The 17,476-nt window shown below is 32.9% G+C and overlaps 1 protein-coding gene across 1 annotated transcript; it reads left to right on the top strand.

The window, feature by feature from the left end:
* The first annotated feature begins 1,445 nt into the window (after positions 1-1,445).
* Positions 1,446-5,632, top strand: LOC119838700 (ras-related protein M-Ras-like). The gene is made up of 6 exons (XM_038364781.1): positions 1,446-1,636; positions 1,741-1,829; positions 3,245-3,398; positions 3,875-4,062; positions 4,351-4,479; positions 5,007-5,632. The coding sequence occupies exons 2-6, from the start codon at positions 1,791-1,793 to the stop codon at positions 5,091-5,093; spliced, it is 597 nt and encodes a 198-aa protein (XP_038220709.1). The 5' UTR covers positions 1,446-1,636; positions 1,741-1,790; the 3' UTR covers positions 5,094-5,632.
* The last annotated feature ends 11,844 nt before the right edge of the window (positions 5,633-17,476 follow it).

Genomic DNA, 17,476 nt, shown 5'->3' with positions numbered 1-17,476 from the left:
TTATATTATTATAAACACCTATTATAAAAATACTGGAATTACTAGGCAAATTCATTTGAATTAGAGAAAACTTTAAATTCAATGAAATTGGATTATAACATTAGATATTTTGTGATAAAGATTTGCCAGCCAAGTCTAATGGTAGTAGACAATAGATAGATAATATCACAAGTAGTAACTTACTACATACGTATCTTCTGTCGACATCAAATAGATCAGTGGGTGGTTCTATAGTAATTTTATTTATTTATATTTCGCTTTCAGTGATTTAGAAGTGTGTTAAATTTTTTTTTAATTTATGTTGTTGTACTACCTACTTTAATCTTAAATATAACTAGCGCTTCGCCCCGGCTTCGCCCGTAGTACATACATATATAGCCTATGTCACTAAGTGAAGTTGTAACTTTAAAATGGTAAAATAATTTTTGAAATCTGTCTAGCAGTAAATTACGTGAAACGTTAAAAACACAATAACAAAACTTTATTCTTTATAATATTAGTGCATATAAAATCTAATTCAAGCATATCGTATTAAAAGTATGTAAACGTTAAAAATTTTAGACTTACAATCGTTGATATTAACAAAGTATGTAAACTAAAATGCTATCTATACAATATATGATTTTTACAGATGAACCGCTAACAAAAACATTTGATCCGATGCAATCAACTGTGGAAAATGTATTGTGTCTGTTTGTAGAGTTCACACAGATCAAGCGACACAGTCTAGTGGTTTTGAATGACCAGCACGTCATGTACCTAGGTAAGCTTCCCTTTGTAGTTGATAATTAAATATTCTGTGATTCTTTTAAATTATATTTAATCAATGCAACTATTTAAACTTAAAAATTTAAAAACTTTCTTCTCATTCTAAGTACATTATTTTTTTTGCATTGTATTCTTAATATTTCTTGTTGCATAAATCATATATAGAATGTGCAAACATTAAGAATGTAGTAAATTTGCAATAATTTTGCGGTAATAGCTTATTTTATATTCGCCATATGACGTATAATTTTAAAATTGAAGCATATAAATACATGAGTACACTCTTATACTTTATTGGTGTAATCTAGGTGTATTATAAACTTATAATTATTAGCTCTTATTGAATATATCCGAATTCACCTAAAATGCCCCTTTCTGCTTTAAGGGATTAATATCATCATGTCATGTCATTTAAATAGGGTTTTTTTTATATTTAGATGAGAGTATTTGATAATTTGATAATCCCTTAAAGCAGAAATAGGTATTTTAGTTCAATGATTTGTATTGTGTACCCATGAGATTCCAACAAGCAAAAATAATATTATTGGACATTTGACTGTATATAAAATTCTATCGTTGCTTTATGTACATATCTGTGGCACTTTCAATGTTCGTTCTTCCACAGAATAATAAGTACAAGTAGTTCTTCTGTCAAAATCAAACCATACCAAATAACTGTCAGTCGCACTGTCAAAGTTTGCCTTTTCACGGGCAATTGGATTTGGACATTTGGCAAATAAAACGAAAAAATAAGTGCCCCAAACGATGTACGCATGAAAACAATTATATATCATTATAAACTCACCAGATTAAAGAAGTCATTCCGTCCACCGAGAGCTTCCGTCCTCGAGGAACTCGAAGCAATGAGGTACTTAGTGTTGTAGCAAGGAAATAAGCTCTTAAAACTATGGGCGTAGGAAGTTTTATATGGACTGAGGCATCGTAGAGTATGTATTGTTTGACTTATTACAGATAATTATTGCTGATGAGCGTCGTTCGCTCGTGTTTTCGTTGGAGTCATCATGACGCGACCCGGCCCGCCTAGCGAGAATCTACCCACAGTAAGTAATATGATTTAAATATATGTTTTTCCTATTACGATATTCATAAACAGGATAATCGTGAATGCAATGAAGCAAAGTTTGTTCCCTAAATCAGTGTTTTTCATGAGTTAAATAAATTTATATTATGTTTGGAATTTTAAATCAAAAACTATAAAAGTGCACTATTTAATTGAGAATCGATGTTTTTTGTAAGTTTTATATTACCTATTTTATGAACAAAATTGTAAAAAAATAAAATGAATCTAAAAAGGTGATAATTGATAAGTTTCTAATAGTAATATGGCTTTGAATTAAATGCTTTGAATTTTTGTTGATTTGCACCTTATTAGCATTATTAATTATGTACATATTACTGCATATATACAAAATTGTGCTAATTTTAATATGTTTTAATAGAATGTTTTGAAATTTACCCATAATATTTTAAAAATCCTCACATGCCTATATTTAAACCAAAATCTAATATATATTATTATATATAAGGTATCAATATTAGTTTAATAAATCAGTCTTAGTTTTAGATAAGGCATTAAAAGCTCATTGCATAAGTACTAATTGAGCTTAACCATTTATCAAAATCATTATTGCCACTAGCTCATTTTAGCAGCTTTTATTTACTTAACTAAATCAAGCAGTTTAAATTTGATTTGCTTACAGATTTAGCTTCCTCACTGATGTCTATATTCAGGGAGTGTGATTGTGTATGTTTATTATAATTTTAAAATGTCTCTTGTTGGCTTGACCTGATTTGATATGTTTTATAGACGTGGTGTAGCAATCTGTTGTTGACTAGAGTACCCTTTCAGATGTATTTTATACTGTTTACCTTAGTTTGTATATATGCATGTGTGTACTGTGTAACACTTTAAACTGTACCCAAACATACAATGAGTAAACTTAGGTAACTAACTATACATGTATTTCTAATGATAATATAAGATTACAGGTTTTCAATTGGCTCAATATAAAAATATATATAGATAAAGCTATCCACTAAATAAACAATTTTCATACCAAGAGAGCTACACATGTTTTTGTTAATAATTATATAGGTAGCCTTATATGTCACAATAACTGACCCACAAGATAATTTCAGTAAAAGAGCTAGTTGGACTCGCTACATGCAATAGTTCCGTTAAAGTAAGCTAGAGAGCAACTGCATGAAAATCACCCATTTAATTTTAATCCGTGCGTACCATTGTTTTGCCTTGATTTTTTATGATTATATGTTATACCTGCAATAACACCATCTCTAAAAATATCAAATTGACACTTAAATTTTCTAACTACCATGGATCATGCAATAGCCTGGTGACAGACAGCAACGTTTCAGTAATAGGATCCCGTTTACCCCTTTGTTACGGAAGCTGGAGGAACAACAGCTTGTATATTAATTTACATGTGCATTGCAGGTGAAATTGGTAGTGGTGGGTGATGGTGGTGTCGGCAAGAGCGCGATCACAATTCAGTTCTTTCAAAAGCTCTTTGTGACGGACTATGACCCGACCATTGAGGATTCGTACATACAGCACACGGAGGTTGACGGACAATGGTGTATATTGGATGGTATGTACTTTGTGCGGTGTTTATTTTATTAATTAAAAAATTGTACTGAGGTTTTTGTATTTATATTGGTGACAATGTATCGGAATGCTTTGTTTTGTACATATAAAATCTGGAGCTGAGGAGTTTGTTTGGTTGATTGATTGAAACTAATATCAGGAATTACTGGACCAATTCAAAAGATTCTTACAGCAATGGACATGTATGTGACTCCTGAGTCCCATAGGCTATATGCATGCAACACCAAAGCTATTGGCTGGAGCTAAACGATTAAAAAATAAAAAATTAATTAATTTCTTACTAGTTACTAACTTACTTACTAATTGACTTCGAAGAGTCTTGGCCAGCAAATAAAGATGCCACTTATCCCAACAAAGAGTGATATGTAGTCAGTTACTCATTGGCAATGCAGAATAGGAAAAATAATCATAAAAGATAGGTATAAGATAGATTATTTAAAGTTTTATAAAATTTTTCAGTACTGGACACAGCCGGGCAAGAAGAGTTCAGCGCGATGCGCGAACAGTACATGCGCAAGGGCGACGGGTTCCTGCTCGTCTACTCGGTCACCGACAAGCAGAGTTTCGAGAACATCCGCCACTTCCACACGCAGATACTGAGGGTCAAGGACCGGGAGACTTACCCGATGCTGATCGCTGCTAATAAGGTGTGTTTTGGTGCTGGGAAAACGGTAGTGATAAGGTTTTCTTCTATATAATTGCTGACAACTGAGCTGATGGTTTGTCTGATGGTAAGCAATTACCACAGAGCAAGGGGTGCTGTATTTACAGCATTACCCGTTTTAATGTGGTAGAGAATAAGGAAAGGATTGATGATGGACTAAAGGAATAGACTGGGAATGGTGAGAAAATGTATACGAGTCTCCATCTACAGATTGTTGGCGTTTCAAGCTAAAATCAGATATTCTACATGGAATTGTAACCCCTATTTCCAGGTGGATCTGGTGCACTCTCGCGTGGTGAGCGAGGAGGCGGGCCGCGAGCTGGCGCGCGCGCTCTCCGCGCCCTACATCGAGACGAGCGCGAAGGAGCCGCCGCTCAATATAGATGCGGCTTTTCACGAGGTGAGAGGTTTATGTACACGACGACTTTAACAGAACACAAGGCAACTCCTTGTCCTTTTTGTTCACCTAGTTAACATTGTTCTTGTTGTTCATAATGTTCACTTTGTTCATTTTGTTCATATAGTTCTTCTTGTTCACATTGTTCTCCTTGTTGTTCTTGTTTTTGACGGGTCGTTTAAAGGTTTCCTACTTTTATTAATCACATATTACATGATATAATAAATATTACATGAGTCTCACGGCGCTGGAGTTATGTCAATAGCTGTCCTTTTTGTGTTCCGTAAAAAAAAAAGGTGTGTATGCGATTCACACACGATAGAAGTGAAACTTCAGTAAATCGACAAAAGAATGAGATGAATATATATAAAATTTAAAAGAGTATATTTCTGTCTCATTCTTTGCCGGCTTCATTCTACACATTTTTGTATTTGCGTCTCTCATCTGTCGTTTTTTCCGTTGCATCACGTTTGAAATCGCAACGTCTCTAAAGAAGTTTCACTTCAATAAAGTGTGTGTCTGTTTCGCAGCTGGTCCGCATCATACGCAATCACCCGCAGCAGGAGGAGAAGCAGCGGCGCCGCAGGAAGTTCTCATGTAAATGCCAAATCCTATAGATACCCAGGTAGCTGTGTGGCCGGCGCGCGTTTCGAATCTTTGTTGGGTAGCTTAATGTTACAAAGTTTGGAATGAACAAATAATATATATTTTGCCAACATTATAAAAGTGGAAGTATAGCTTACGCGGGTTTAAGACTGTTCTCATATAATATAAGAGAGAGAAAGGATAAGAGAGAGAAAGAAAAAGTATATATTGTGTTGGTTGTATTATTTTTAACCGACTTGTAAAGAGAGCTGGTCATCAAATCGACTATAGTTTTTGTTGTCTTATAACTGGGTAATTTATCTTTGTTTTATCTATGCTAATATTATAAAGCTGAAGAGTTTGTTTGTTCTAATCTCAGGAACTATTGGTCCGATTTGTAAAATTATTTTAATGTTAGATTTTTTAGAGCCCATTTATTGAGGAAGGCTATGCCACGGGCGAAGCCAGGGCGGACCGCTAGTTTGAAATATGGTCCCATTTAAATTTAGTCTAGTCCTGACCTAACATTAGACGATAATATGTTTAATGAATGATTATAGAATATTAAGATTATTAAGATATAATTATGTATAACAGTATGAGAATGAAATTTCAAAATTTCTCAGTATGAGAATGGTTATGGTATATCCATTGTTCCTTATTGATGGTTGAATCACGAATAACATCCAGATTATATAATCTATCTTCGTGTTCAGTTTCATCTAATTCCATTCGTCGATTTCGGCGTGACATTAACATATTATCGTCTTTATAAAATCAGTACATATTGTGAAATGAAAAAAAAAAACTTGGTATATACGCTTCTAATAATTTTAATAATAAAAATGCAAGGTTCCATGAACCTTCTAATGTATTTAGCGCGTGCCGGACGATTCCATTAAGAAACATTCGCTTCACGTTCAGTATTTTAGTTGCATTTATGGTATCGAAATATATATAATAAAGAGAACCATCTAGTTACACACGTTAGGGTACATTCACGCGTGCGTTTAATTACATTCAAAGACTTATATGTGAATGGGCCCTAAGCGTGTGATTTATTAAGTCAATATGATATGTGCTAAAAATAATTATGTAATCGTAATAATCGGAACAATCTTCTAGAGAAGATTGCGTGTGGCACATCACTAGCTAGACCATAGATTATAAAATTTACGGCCATATTGGTTTGTGTCAGTCACTATTACGCAAACTTATTGGGATTTTTCGTAATGTGTTTATTTTCTTTTATTTAAATATATAGGAAAGTATAAAAATGCTTAAACGATAAAAAATTGTCGATATTCATATAGTTATTTGATAGATCTAAAATGAATTACGGAATCCAATTTTTTGAGTAAAAATAAGCATATAATTATATATACTTGAGGGGACTGCATAACCTAAAACGTCTGTAAAGAGCCTTAATATCATCCAACATCCACTGTAGAACAAAACAGATAAATGTGTGATATACTACCGGATGTATGGTAATTTGATTGTGTGTTACATAAATTTGATACATTGGATGAATATCACCTCTATCTATAAACATTTACATTATTCAATATAAACTATGCTAATATACGGGCAATCATTGTGGTGTTTTGTCAAATTATTCCTCAAGCAATATAGCAATTTAATAGTGATTTAATTTTTCAATGCAATCAATAGATTTTAAGCGAATCGCATATTCATATATTTCAGCGATCTTATATATACATGTGTGCGTGCGGCTGTGTGCCGACACAGCCGGCCGAGAGCGCTGATTCGTTGACTGTATAAATGTGTGCGTGCGTCATTTTAACTCTTGTAGTCCCCTCACGTATGAATATATTTTAATATAGAACGACACGAACTAAAACTCTTCCAATAGTAAAGAATATTATAGGAATTATTTTGTTATACAGGGTGTTCCACCGTTAGTTTACTATGCTCAATGGTACTTTTAATTTTGCAAAAACTGATTGCGGAAAAAATACTTAAACAGCAAAGCGACGTACAAAATGTCTTATTAGATTTTTTTCTTAAAATGTATTTAAATCGCTGGTTTCTCTCAACCGGCATATACTACTAGGCTAATATGGGCTTGCGCCTCTGAAAACACAATCTTTTATGTAAGAGTGCGTGCGGGTAGCAAAAGTGAACTGGTGGCCAGTTAGGGGTGTACACATAGATTTTTAAGACTTCATATAATAGGAAAAACATCCTTTCAAAATCAATAATAATTAATCATTTTTACGTATTCAGTGTATTAAAAACTAAGTTTCGTCGAGCATAGTACACTATGAGTGGGACACCCTGTATAAATATATTAGATACACGCTTAAAAATGTATCTCATACTGTCCCTGTCACTCGCTGTACGAAAGACAGAGACAGCACGAGGTATGACGTCACAACCGAGTGTCAGTCTGTAAGGCGAAACCCGAGTACATACTTGTTAAGATAATGCTATTTAATGGATCTTTGTAATGCTTTGAGCATAACAGATGTATTTTATTAGGTAAGTTTATTTAATTTTCATAGCCTAAATATTATATACCCCCAAAGATTATCGCATATGATGCACAAATTTTGATGCTGTTTTTGTGTGTTGTAGTTGAATGTTTAGATAAGGAGTTTTGTTAATTGTTTTTTTGGTAGAGTATGTTTAAGGCAATTATTAAAAATGTTATAGATTAATCACTTATATTAAGTACTGAATACACCAAAGTATAATTCTATCGTGCTTGAGGGTAGTTACGTATTTCGGGTTGTTACAAAACAGAGATTTTTATTTAGATAATTTCTCTTTAAAATCATGAAAAATATAATTGAAACTGTAGATTATATCGTTTATAAAGTTATTGGGTGAAATAGAATAATTTAATAATAATCTTAAATATTTATATATGTTTTTGAAACTACCCGCAATCCGGAATCAATAAAGCACAACACAAAATTAAAAATATTAATTTGTTATATTCCATGTTTATGTTATTTTTAGTTAATATATATTATTTTTCAATTTATTTCCTGTTTTTTTTCAACCGAATTCAAAAAAAGGGGAGATTTTCGATTCTACTGTATTTTTTATGTCTATTTGTGTTTATTACCTCATAACTTTTCACTGTGTTAACCGAATTTTATGATTCTTTTTTTATTTGAAAGCCGGTGTCTCCCATGGATTTAAATTTGGTCTAGTTCTAATAATTTGAAGGCAGTTTAGTTATTTATTAAAAATAATTGTAATTTTCAATTTTTTATATAATTTGTCGTTAGCTGTATTATAGCATCTAGTTACTAATATAAATGTGTGATTAATTGTGACCAGATAGTGGGTTCGAATCCCTTCGGAAACATTTCGTATACACATACCACGTATCTTATAAGATTAATTTATCTGTCTCTTTCTATTACGTTGAAATGGCAATTGTTAGAGCGAGAAGGATGTACCTACAACTGAGACGAGAGTACTGCAAATAACTTGATGAATAGAAATAGATAAACACAGAACAGTATAAAAAAAAAGATCTATAAAAAGGTCTTTTAACCGACTTCTAAAACATAAAGGAAGAGGTTCTATTTTTAGTATATATGTCGGATTGTCAAAAAATATTTCGATTTAATGGTGAATCGATTTAAAATATGTTTGGTTAGTTTAAAAGGGTTATAGTCAAGAGGTAGTCCCATTATCATCAGAATAAGATCTGAGTAGATAGGTAGAAAGTAGTGAGATACTTGTAAGTAGTATCTATATGCAAACTACTTAGTTGGCTCTGAACTTCAAATAGATGAAAGGATAGCGCTCATAATATTATTTATGTATTTAAAGTTGATTTTTTGATTTAAAAACAATTTATTTAACAGAATAAGTTGCAACGTAGAATCAAATGATAATGAAACGGCATTTTTATCAGAATAAATTTTAATGATGAATTTCACTTCACTTTTAGGCCTAGTAATATTAATAGACGTCCTCTTAATACAAGATTTCAGCTCTTATCATCCGACTTAAAATAAAAGGGAGTTTTGAATTCCACTGTACATATTTTTATGACAATTTTTTCATTTAATAGTTGATCACTCCTATGTCCCATTAAAATTAAGTCTTATAACCGATGATAAGCAATCCTTCTCACTCTAACCAACAGTTTTTCTAAGCAATAGAAAGAGACAGAAAATGATAAACAGGCATTATATTACTTAGGTATACTTAGATCGCTCCTATAACCCCATATTTTTGTATCATTTAATGATAACATAAAACATGCTCAGGTACAGAACTAAGATATTATAAGATAGATTTGACAGCGCTTAAGTGAATAGATATAAGTTTAAATAATGTCGTTACGATGTCGTGTCGTAGTCGAAAGCTAATGTACAATCACGTTAAAGGCTGATGATTACACTTTGGTACCAAATGCTGTAGATTTTAAGTACCTAGGTATTGACTGGAAGCCGATATATAATTGTTTTAGGATATAAATTATGAGAGCTAACGCTAATCCACAATGACTGTGTCAAAAATCTGCCGTAAAGTTCTGGCTAAATTATAAGAAATAAAGAATTAAATCTTAGTTTAATTGTGTTGAATTCAACTTGTTCGAGCGATTTATTAAATCTGAAAATAATCTCAAAATAATTAATTGGAAATACTGACATTAACGGAATTCAATTAAGGATCACTGTCTTAACACAAACAATTTAAAATATAGGTATCCGTTTATTTGGTTAAGAAATAAAACAACTTATTTCATTTATTCATTACCTCCTGGTTATGAATATATAGATGTATAGATTGGATGGCTTCCAGACACTACTGCATAAACAGCAATGTACGCCGTATGGTTCAATAGTAGAAATTGTCATCTTATATTTATGTCTGTTTTTATATGATCTATAATTTTTTTTAGAATTGAATATGGAGAGGAAAGGGAATATTTAAGAAACACAGGTATACATATTTTTTTAATTTGTAGATGATTTTGTTGTAGGTATAGAATCGATTCCGTATGGTCTTAAGTTAATACTGCAAAAACGGAATATCTATAATAAAATATATAGAATTACACATTACTGTTAATATTTAAAAATAGTATGTTAATACATATATTTCAAAATTAATTTCATTGAATTTAAAGATATCTTTTATTATAAATTTCATGACACATTAAAAAACACACATTTATGTCTGCGTTGAACGAGTTTACACTGGTTTCCTCAGATTTTCGAGTTGAAATTATGGTTGGTATACTATACAGAATCAAAATGTGATATGTTTAGACGTGATTTTAAAGGAGTAACTACAGAGTTCGGCTCATCTCTGTAGAAACTGTTTTGTATTTTGACGATCTAAAAGCATATTGAAGACAGTCTAGTCTAGTTTCGTAGCGGCCTGACCTCTCTATTTCTGAGATAACGTGGGTTAATTTAGTTACATTTTACTCTTCTATGAATTGAAACAATTAAGTTATAGATATTGTGATAAAACCCTCCCTGGGTTACCTAATAGGTAACCGTTCGTTGAATGTAGGTTTGATAATATGCTTTGACCTTACGCCTCTCAAAATGTTCATGGGCGGTCGTAGCGCTTACCACCAGGCGACCCACCAGCTTCATTGCCGACTGTGATATAAAAAAAAGCATAACATTTACAGATCTAAGAATAAATCTTTTTTTTTATATCATTTATTTAGAAGGCTTTTAAACTATTGTTTATGTCAGCCCAATTGAAACAAAAAAAAAACTTATAAACTAAATATCTTGTGATACAACATTAAAATTTATTACTGTGTTTACCCGGTCATTATAATGAGTATATAGAAATTGGTTTAACTTACCGTTTTCTATCAAGATTTATATAATGAATATGAGTAGGCTTATAGCATCAGGTCATTTTCAGTAAACCCCGTTATAATCGGCCTAACCGTTTTAAAAAATGACCCCAAAACTTATAAAGATAAATTTTTAATACCTTTTTCTTTATGTGGGGAAATCTTACATAGATACCCACGGCCTCTGGGGAAAATGCCGTGGGTTACGTCGGATTCCTACCGACCAAAACCCCACTGTGTTCCGTCGAGCCGCTTAAGTGAAGGGGCCACGGGAGCTGGTCATAATTCGTCCGCGATAAATTTTTAATACCTAACTATTTGTTTTCTTTCTTACCGTAAGTATATAAGTTACATAATTGGGTTTATAGTCTCTTGGTCGTTTTTGTAATTATATCAGTTTTTGACCGAAGTTCTCAAAAACAAACAGGTTCTCAATTCGGCTGTGTTTTTTGTTTCTCGACATCTCCGTGGGTTTCCAACCGATAGACGTGATTCTTTTTGTGCTTGTGTTTATAAGAAATTGTTGCCATTTGTCCCATTTTATAAATTGGAATATACCACTCTAGGTGACCTTTTTTGTGGAAATAATTATTTAGCTATTTATTATAGTACAGGAGGTGGTAACATTTATCTATTATCAGTGACGATACCGTGTACATTGCCTTTTATGTGAATAGCGTTAAGTAATTCGGTTATAAAGAGGTCGAGGAATTGAACAAATAGTTGCTGTTACAATAATTAGCTGACGACTCGTCTAATTAGGGATGTGTTTAATATACGGAGTGCACTGGAATTTGTGTTTTATTTTCATAGCTTTAAGATTCCTTTTTATATTGAAAGAGTTGTGAAGTAGCCGCTCGCCCCGAAAAGTGATTGATTCACCAATCACCAAAATTTCATCGCAATCTGGTCAGTCGTTTTTGCATGATTGAAACAATAGAAACAACACAGTGTCCCACTATGTTCAATGGAAATTATACTTTAGCATACGCTGATCACATAGAAAATATGTACTCATACAATCTGGACACATTTTTTTTTGAAACTCTATGTGGACAGCCCTGACTGCGAATCTTCCGACCTGTGCCACCCGCACGCGCACTTACGCTTAAGATTATGTTCGCATAGACACAATGTGCACTAGCGGAGCGGTAAATGTTCGTTGTGCGAAGCTACAGTTTTATAAAAAATTCACAAAATTACAAATTTTTTTCGTTATTTTTTTGTTGTTAAGGTTTTTTTTACGTAATGGTCTATGGAAAACTTATACCACCTCATATTGTCTCATTCGATAGGGATATTAACAAAGTATTAAGAGACAGGTATTATGCAAAATAAAAAAAGCAGTGGTGGCTCAGTGGTGAGAACCTCGGACTTCAAAATCGATAAGTCGGGGTTCGAGACCGGGCGAGCGCGCGGGAAATAAATTGATTTTTCAATTTATTTGCACATGTGAATAACATCACCACTGCTTAAAACGGTGAAGGAAAACATCGTGAGGAAACCGGCATGTCCAAGAATCAAAAAGTTCGACGACATGTGACATCTGCCAACCCGCACTTGGCCAGCGTGGTGGATTATGGCCTGAACCCTCATAGGAGGCCTGTGTCCCAGCAGTGGGAACATATATGGGCTGATGATGATGATGATGATTATGCAAAATAAGTATGGTAAATGGAATTTTATAACACTGATGCTCCTAGCGGGGCCCCAATGGGTACTGTAGATACAAATAAAACTACATTCGTAAATTATATTGTGTCACATTATTATAAATTCTATTAGCAAATTTTGGTTCCTTATAATTAAATTTTTATTCTTTAATTATCTAACTACACGAAAACGGTCCTTTACTTAATATATCTACAGAGTTATATACCCGTAGGATTAATCTTGTTCATGGCTTAACTTAATTTTGAAATGAAACTGTCCCGAAATAGGTTGGAAGTGTCTACGGACAATAATTTCTTGCCTACAAAATATCTGTAATACTTGGTATTAAAGGTCAAATGGTTCGTTTGAATGTTAAATTAGTCTTTATCAAATTAATTTTCCCAATTATTACAGAATTCACAATTCTTTTAATATATAATACCTATATTGTTGTATTTGTTTTACAAATTGGAATCATTATTGCATTAATAAATAAAGAGCTTAATAACATAAAGACACAGACATAGACATACATTTATTCACACACAAGAACACACACACCAACAAACAAAAAAGGCAAAACACTGAACCTTTTACAGAAGAAAATAAGAAAAAAACATAGACACAGACACGACAATTTAAGAAGAAAAGAAATAACGTTAATTATTAATTACGCTGCTGTTGTGTGTTGGCTGTGAAAAGGTCCAGGCTCGGCTTTATATGCCATGCTAGTTGACCCATAGCGCTGTTGATTCTGCATTCTACATATAAAGTAGGTCTATTTGCCTCCGCGCTGAATATTTTAAATTCACTCTGACCGCATCATTGGTTCAATAATCGAAAAAGCGTGGGCGTAAAACTAAAATCTTTCATCCTACTAATCCTACTAATAATAAATGCGAAAGTTTGTAAGGATGTGTGTGTGTTTGTTGCTCTTTCATGCAAAAACTACTGTACCGATTGCAATGAAATTTGGTACATAGACAGCTGGACAACTGGAATAACATATAGGCAACTTTTTATCCCGATATTCCTACGGGATACGGACTTACGCGGGTGAAACCGCGGGGCGCAGCTAGTAAAATCTAAACTTGAAATTCAGTCACCTTTATAGCTTAGAAAGGAGAGAGATTTGTTTTTAGATCGCTTTTATTTTATGTATTTTGTAACGCAATAAAAAAAATCCATTCATTAGAGATTAAATCCCAGTTCTATGTTTCATATAATAAATAACATGATAGCAAAAAACTCATTCATACACGCACAGGCAGTATCAACGAAGTAAATAAATGTATGGATGTATGAAATCAATACTAAACCCTGGAGAGCGGTGTAATGTACACTGGCATAACTGGTTTGAGAGGAGGGATACATTTATTTTTTATTTCACATCGAGTCTATTACGTCGGATCTGATTTAAGGTGACATGTAGCCTGTAGGTACCGTATGTGTTTATGTGATCCTCATATATTGATTTAAATTTGGCTGATCGGAGAGACCATTATGTCGTATATTTAAAAAGAACTCGAAATTAGCATGAATCAGAATAAATTGTTTTTACCAAAAATAATGTTTTGAGTGATATTTATATATTATAGGCCTATTTAATCTGACAGATTAAAAATGTATATATAACATATATTTTCAAACAATTAAAGATTTCTTTTTTTATTATTAGCTTAAACGAACATAATCCAGATGAAAATAATGCAAACTCATTTAAGACAATGCCTAGATATTTCCACTGTGTCTTAAAAATTAAAATTATCTTTCGAGACACAGCATCCTCTTAATTGTTGAATAAACACAGACTGACAGTTTTTAATTCCATAACTGTGTTAATTTTACGTCTCTCATTATGCTCTGAGGATTTCTTATCTCGGGCTATTAAACCTTAGGGGACTTGTATAGAAACGTTTTTGTTATCTATGTTATTAAATATATAAAATGGTAACCCACTTTAACGCGCGGTTCATAAAAGTAAAAATTTATAAATAATCCTTGTTTGTAATAAAATAATGAGAAATTAATTGACATTGACTGTTAAAATTGTAATAAATGCCGTGGGTGTTAAATAATCAGCGACGCAATAGACTTTAAACATCCCACGGGATCCGAAAATGTGCGAGTGAATTCAGGGGTTGATATCTGGATCTAAAGTGCTTGAATGCAAGCTCTTTTGCTGTTGTACAATATAGCCATTTATCGTACCTGTTTTACATTTGAATCGGCATTCGCTTAAAGCAGCTAAATTGAAAAACTCGAAAAATCGTTTAGCATACATTTTTCAACAATAGGGCTCTTAAATTGTCAAACGTGATTGAGTTTTGTTAAAATATGTATTGACATAATATAATATATAATCATTTATAAATAGCAATTCTTTTATAGTGTGAAGCTGACATAACAAAATAATAACAAATATACCTAATTTTTTATACGTTTATTACTACTTCCTTGGCTCCTCGTTGGTACAGTGGTAAACGCGTGAGCGTAGAACCGAGGGGTCCTGGGTTCGGGTTGGGTGGGGACAATAAAAAAAAAATGTCTCGGTCTGGCAGAACACAGAAGGCTGATCACCTACTTGTCCATAAAGAAAATCGATCAGTGAAACAGATGTATATCATCTGCCCCATACCCCACTAGGGGACACGGGACTTCACATTTCTTTTTTTTTATTACTATCAATGGAAATAGCTCTTATTATAAGGAACAAATTTTTAATACGCTTTTATTAGTTTCATTTGTATGTTTGTATGTAACCAAATCCTCTAGACCCGATATTGAATCACGATAAACGGGCAGATTTAATTCAAACTTTGTACGCTTATCAACTATAGGTAACAATACAATAATTTCATGAGCTTTAATATTTATATCCTTAAGATCGCCATTAAATAATTTACTTACGTATACTCTGTATACGAACAAATGAGACAATTTAGTTGAGTCTATAGTTAAAGCGTATGTTTGAGTTTTTTCAACCGACGTCGCAAAAACGAAGTAGGTTCTTCGTTTATATTTGTTTAGTTTTGATACTCGATAAATCCGTGGGGTTTTCAACCGACTGACGTGATTCTTTTTGTTTGACAGGGAATTGTCATAATTTGATCCCATTATAGAATTAAGTAGCACTTCCCGCCTAGTATAGAGAATAATTACTAATCTGTATTTATTTTTATTAACATCCGCTCGCAAATACGCGCCTAATGTAAACACAATTATCCTGCTACAAATTATGCCGGAAACGTTATGTATTATAAAATTTTGTAATGTTTAATTCATGCGTAACTAAGTAGGTAGCTAAGATTCCAAAATTGAGTTCACATTGGTTCTGGTTAACATACCACAGCTTTTATAATTATCTTCGTAATTACTTGATAAATAATTAATTTGATTCGAAAGGAAAGCGGACGCCTGAGGGTTCATTAAGTTTTAAAATGGAGATATTGTAGCTTTAAACATAATTAAATACGAGTAATTTCTTATTGAGAATATTTTTTTGAATTTGCTTTGAATTATTTTGTGTTTGATGCTTTAAAAATACGTGTTTATAACGAGGATGACTTTAAAAACCAGTTGCTAATCTTTTGCCTATTTTTGATTATAGACAGGACTTATTAACATATTTATTTTAAGGGTTGTCTATTTTTATATATGAACTTTTTGAACGCATCTGTACTTTGTAAAAACTTTTTAATCTCCTATAACCACAGATAACATATACTATACTACTAGAACGAAAAAATTCGTTATTTCGTGCCGTATTTACCTCCTGGACTTTTAAATATAGAACATTATTATATTATATCTATTGTGGGAGTCGAGCACGCTTCGGCACAAATTGGGCCAGCTCGCACCGGGGAAGTACCACACCCCCACAGAAAACCGGCGTGAAATAGTGGCATGCCACTGTGTTTCGTTCGGTGAGTGGGGGAACCGGAGGCCCGTTTCCTTTTCCTCACCCGTCCTAGTCCATTCCTTCTTTCCAGTCGTTAATCCTTTCCTTTTCCCTTACCCCATTAAAGCGGGCAGCGTATTCGCAGAGGTTCTTACTACCTCTGCGAATGTTCATGGGTGGTGGTGATCGCTTACCATCAGGCGAACCACCAGCTCAGTTGCCTGCTATGACCTAAAAAAAAAACATTATCATCATCAGCCCATATAAATAGAATAAACTGACACAGAATTAAAGAAGCAGCTACGCTGTGATTAACCCTATGATATGAATTTTTTATGTAAACGCCAACATGTGCTGACACAGGCACAGGCTGGTGGTTAGTCTGACTTTCTACATCGTAGGGCCGCTGCAAATGCGTGTACATGTATTATTTTCTTCAATCCATCTACGTCTGAGCTTCTGTGAAAGCTACATCAAATCGAATGTCTTTATTTTATATCGTTACTTGTATCTGAGTGTCATTAATTGTAATTATGTAATGTATTTAATTGTAATTGTGTCATACATATTATTTATAAATTTAAGTGAGATGTTTGGTATGTAAAAATTGATAGTTAATAATTAATGTTATTGGTGTAAAAGCGTTTTAATTATAATTATAAATAAATAAATAAATTACATAACATCCATCCAGGGACTCCCTCGATATTCGATTTGCAAGTTATTGGGATACACATTACGCACATCCCATTTTCCGCACGACTACATATAATTTCCCTTTACTCGATTTATTCTGTAAAATTACTATCGTGGGATCGGGTTGCGAGTTATTGACGGTTATATTAACATAGTTTTGTAAGCCTATAGGATGTGCAAGACGTTCTTAGCATTCTCGTTACTGAAAAAAGAAGGTTCTAAATTCGACTGTATCTTTTTATGTTTAACTAATAACTTTTTATTGTGTGATTTTGACGATTCTTAATTTAAAACATTCTGTGTGGGAAGGTAGTTAAAAATGATAGGGATTGTATAGTTACTAGCTG

This window comes from Zerene cesonia, unplaced genomic scaffold (genome assembly GCF_012273895.1).
Source record: "Zerene cesonia ecotype Mississippi unplaced genomic scaffold, Zerene_cesonia_1.1 Zces_u004, whole genome shotgun sequence".
Classification (NCBI taxonomy): domain Eukaryota; kingdom Metazoa; phylum Arthropoda; class Insecta; order Lepidoptera; family Pieridae; genus Zerene; species Zerene cesonia.
This window is presented reverse-complemented; position numbering and strand designations above follow the sequence as displayed.

What these genes read in the sequence shown, in the direction of transcription:
- LOC119838700 (XM_038364781.1), top strand. Translation starts at nt 1,791, where the DNA reads ATGACGCGACCCGGCCCGCCTAGCGAGAATCTACCCACA. An exon ending in CTAGCGAGAATCTACCCACA is followed by an intron (nt 1,830 to 3,244) that starts GTAAGTAATATG and finishes TGTGCATTGCAG; the next exon opens with GTGAAATTGGTAGTGGTGGG. An exon ending in ACAATGGTGTATATTGGATG is followed by an intron (nt 3,399 to 3,874) that starts GTATGTACTTTG and finishes AAAATTTTTCAG; the next exon opens with TACTGGACACAGCCGGGCAA.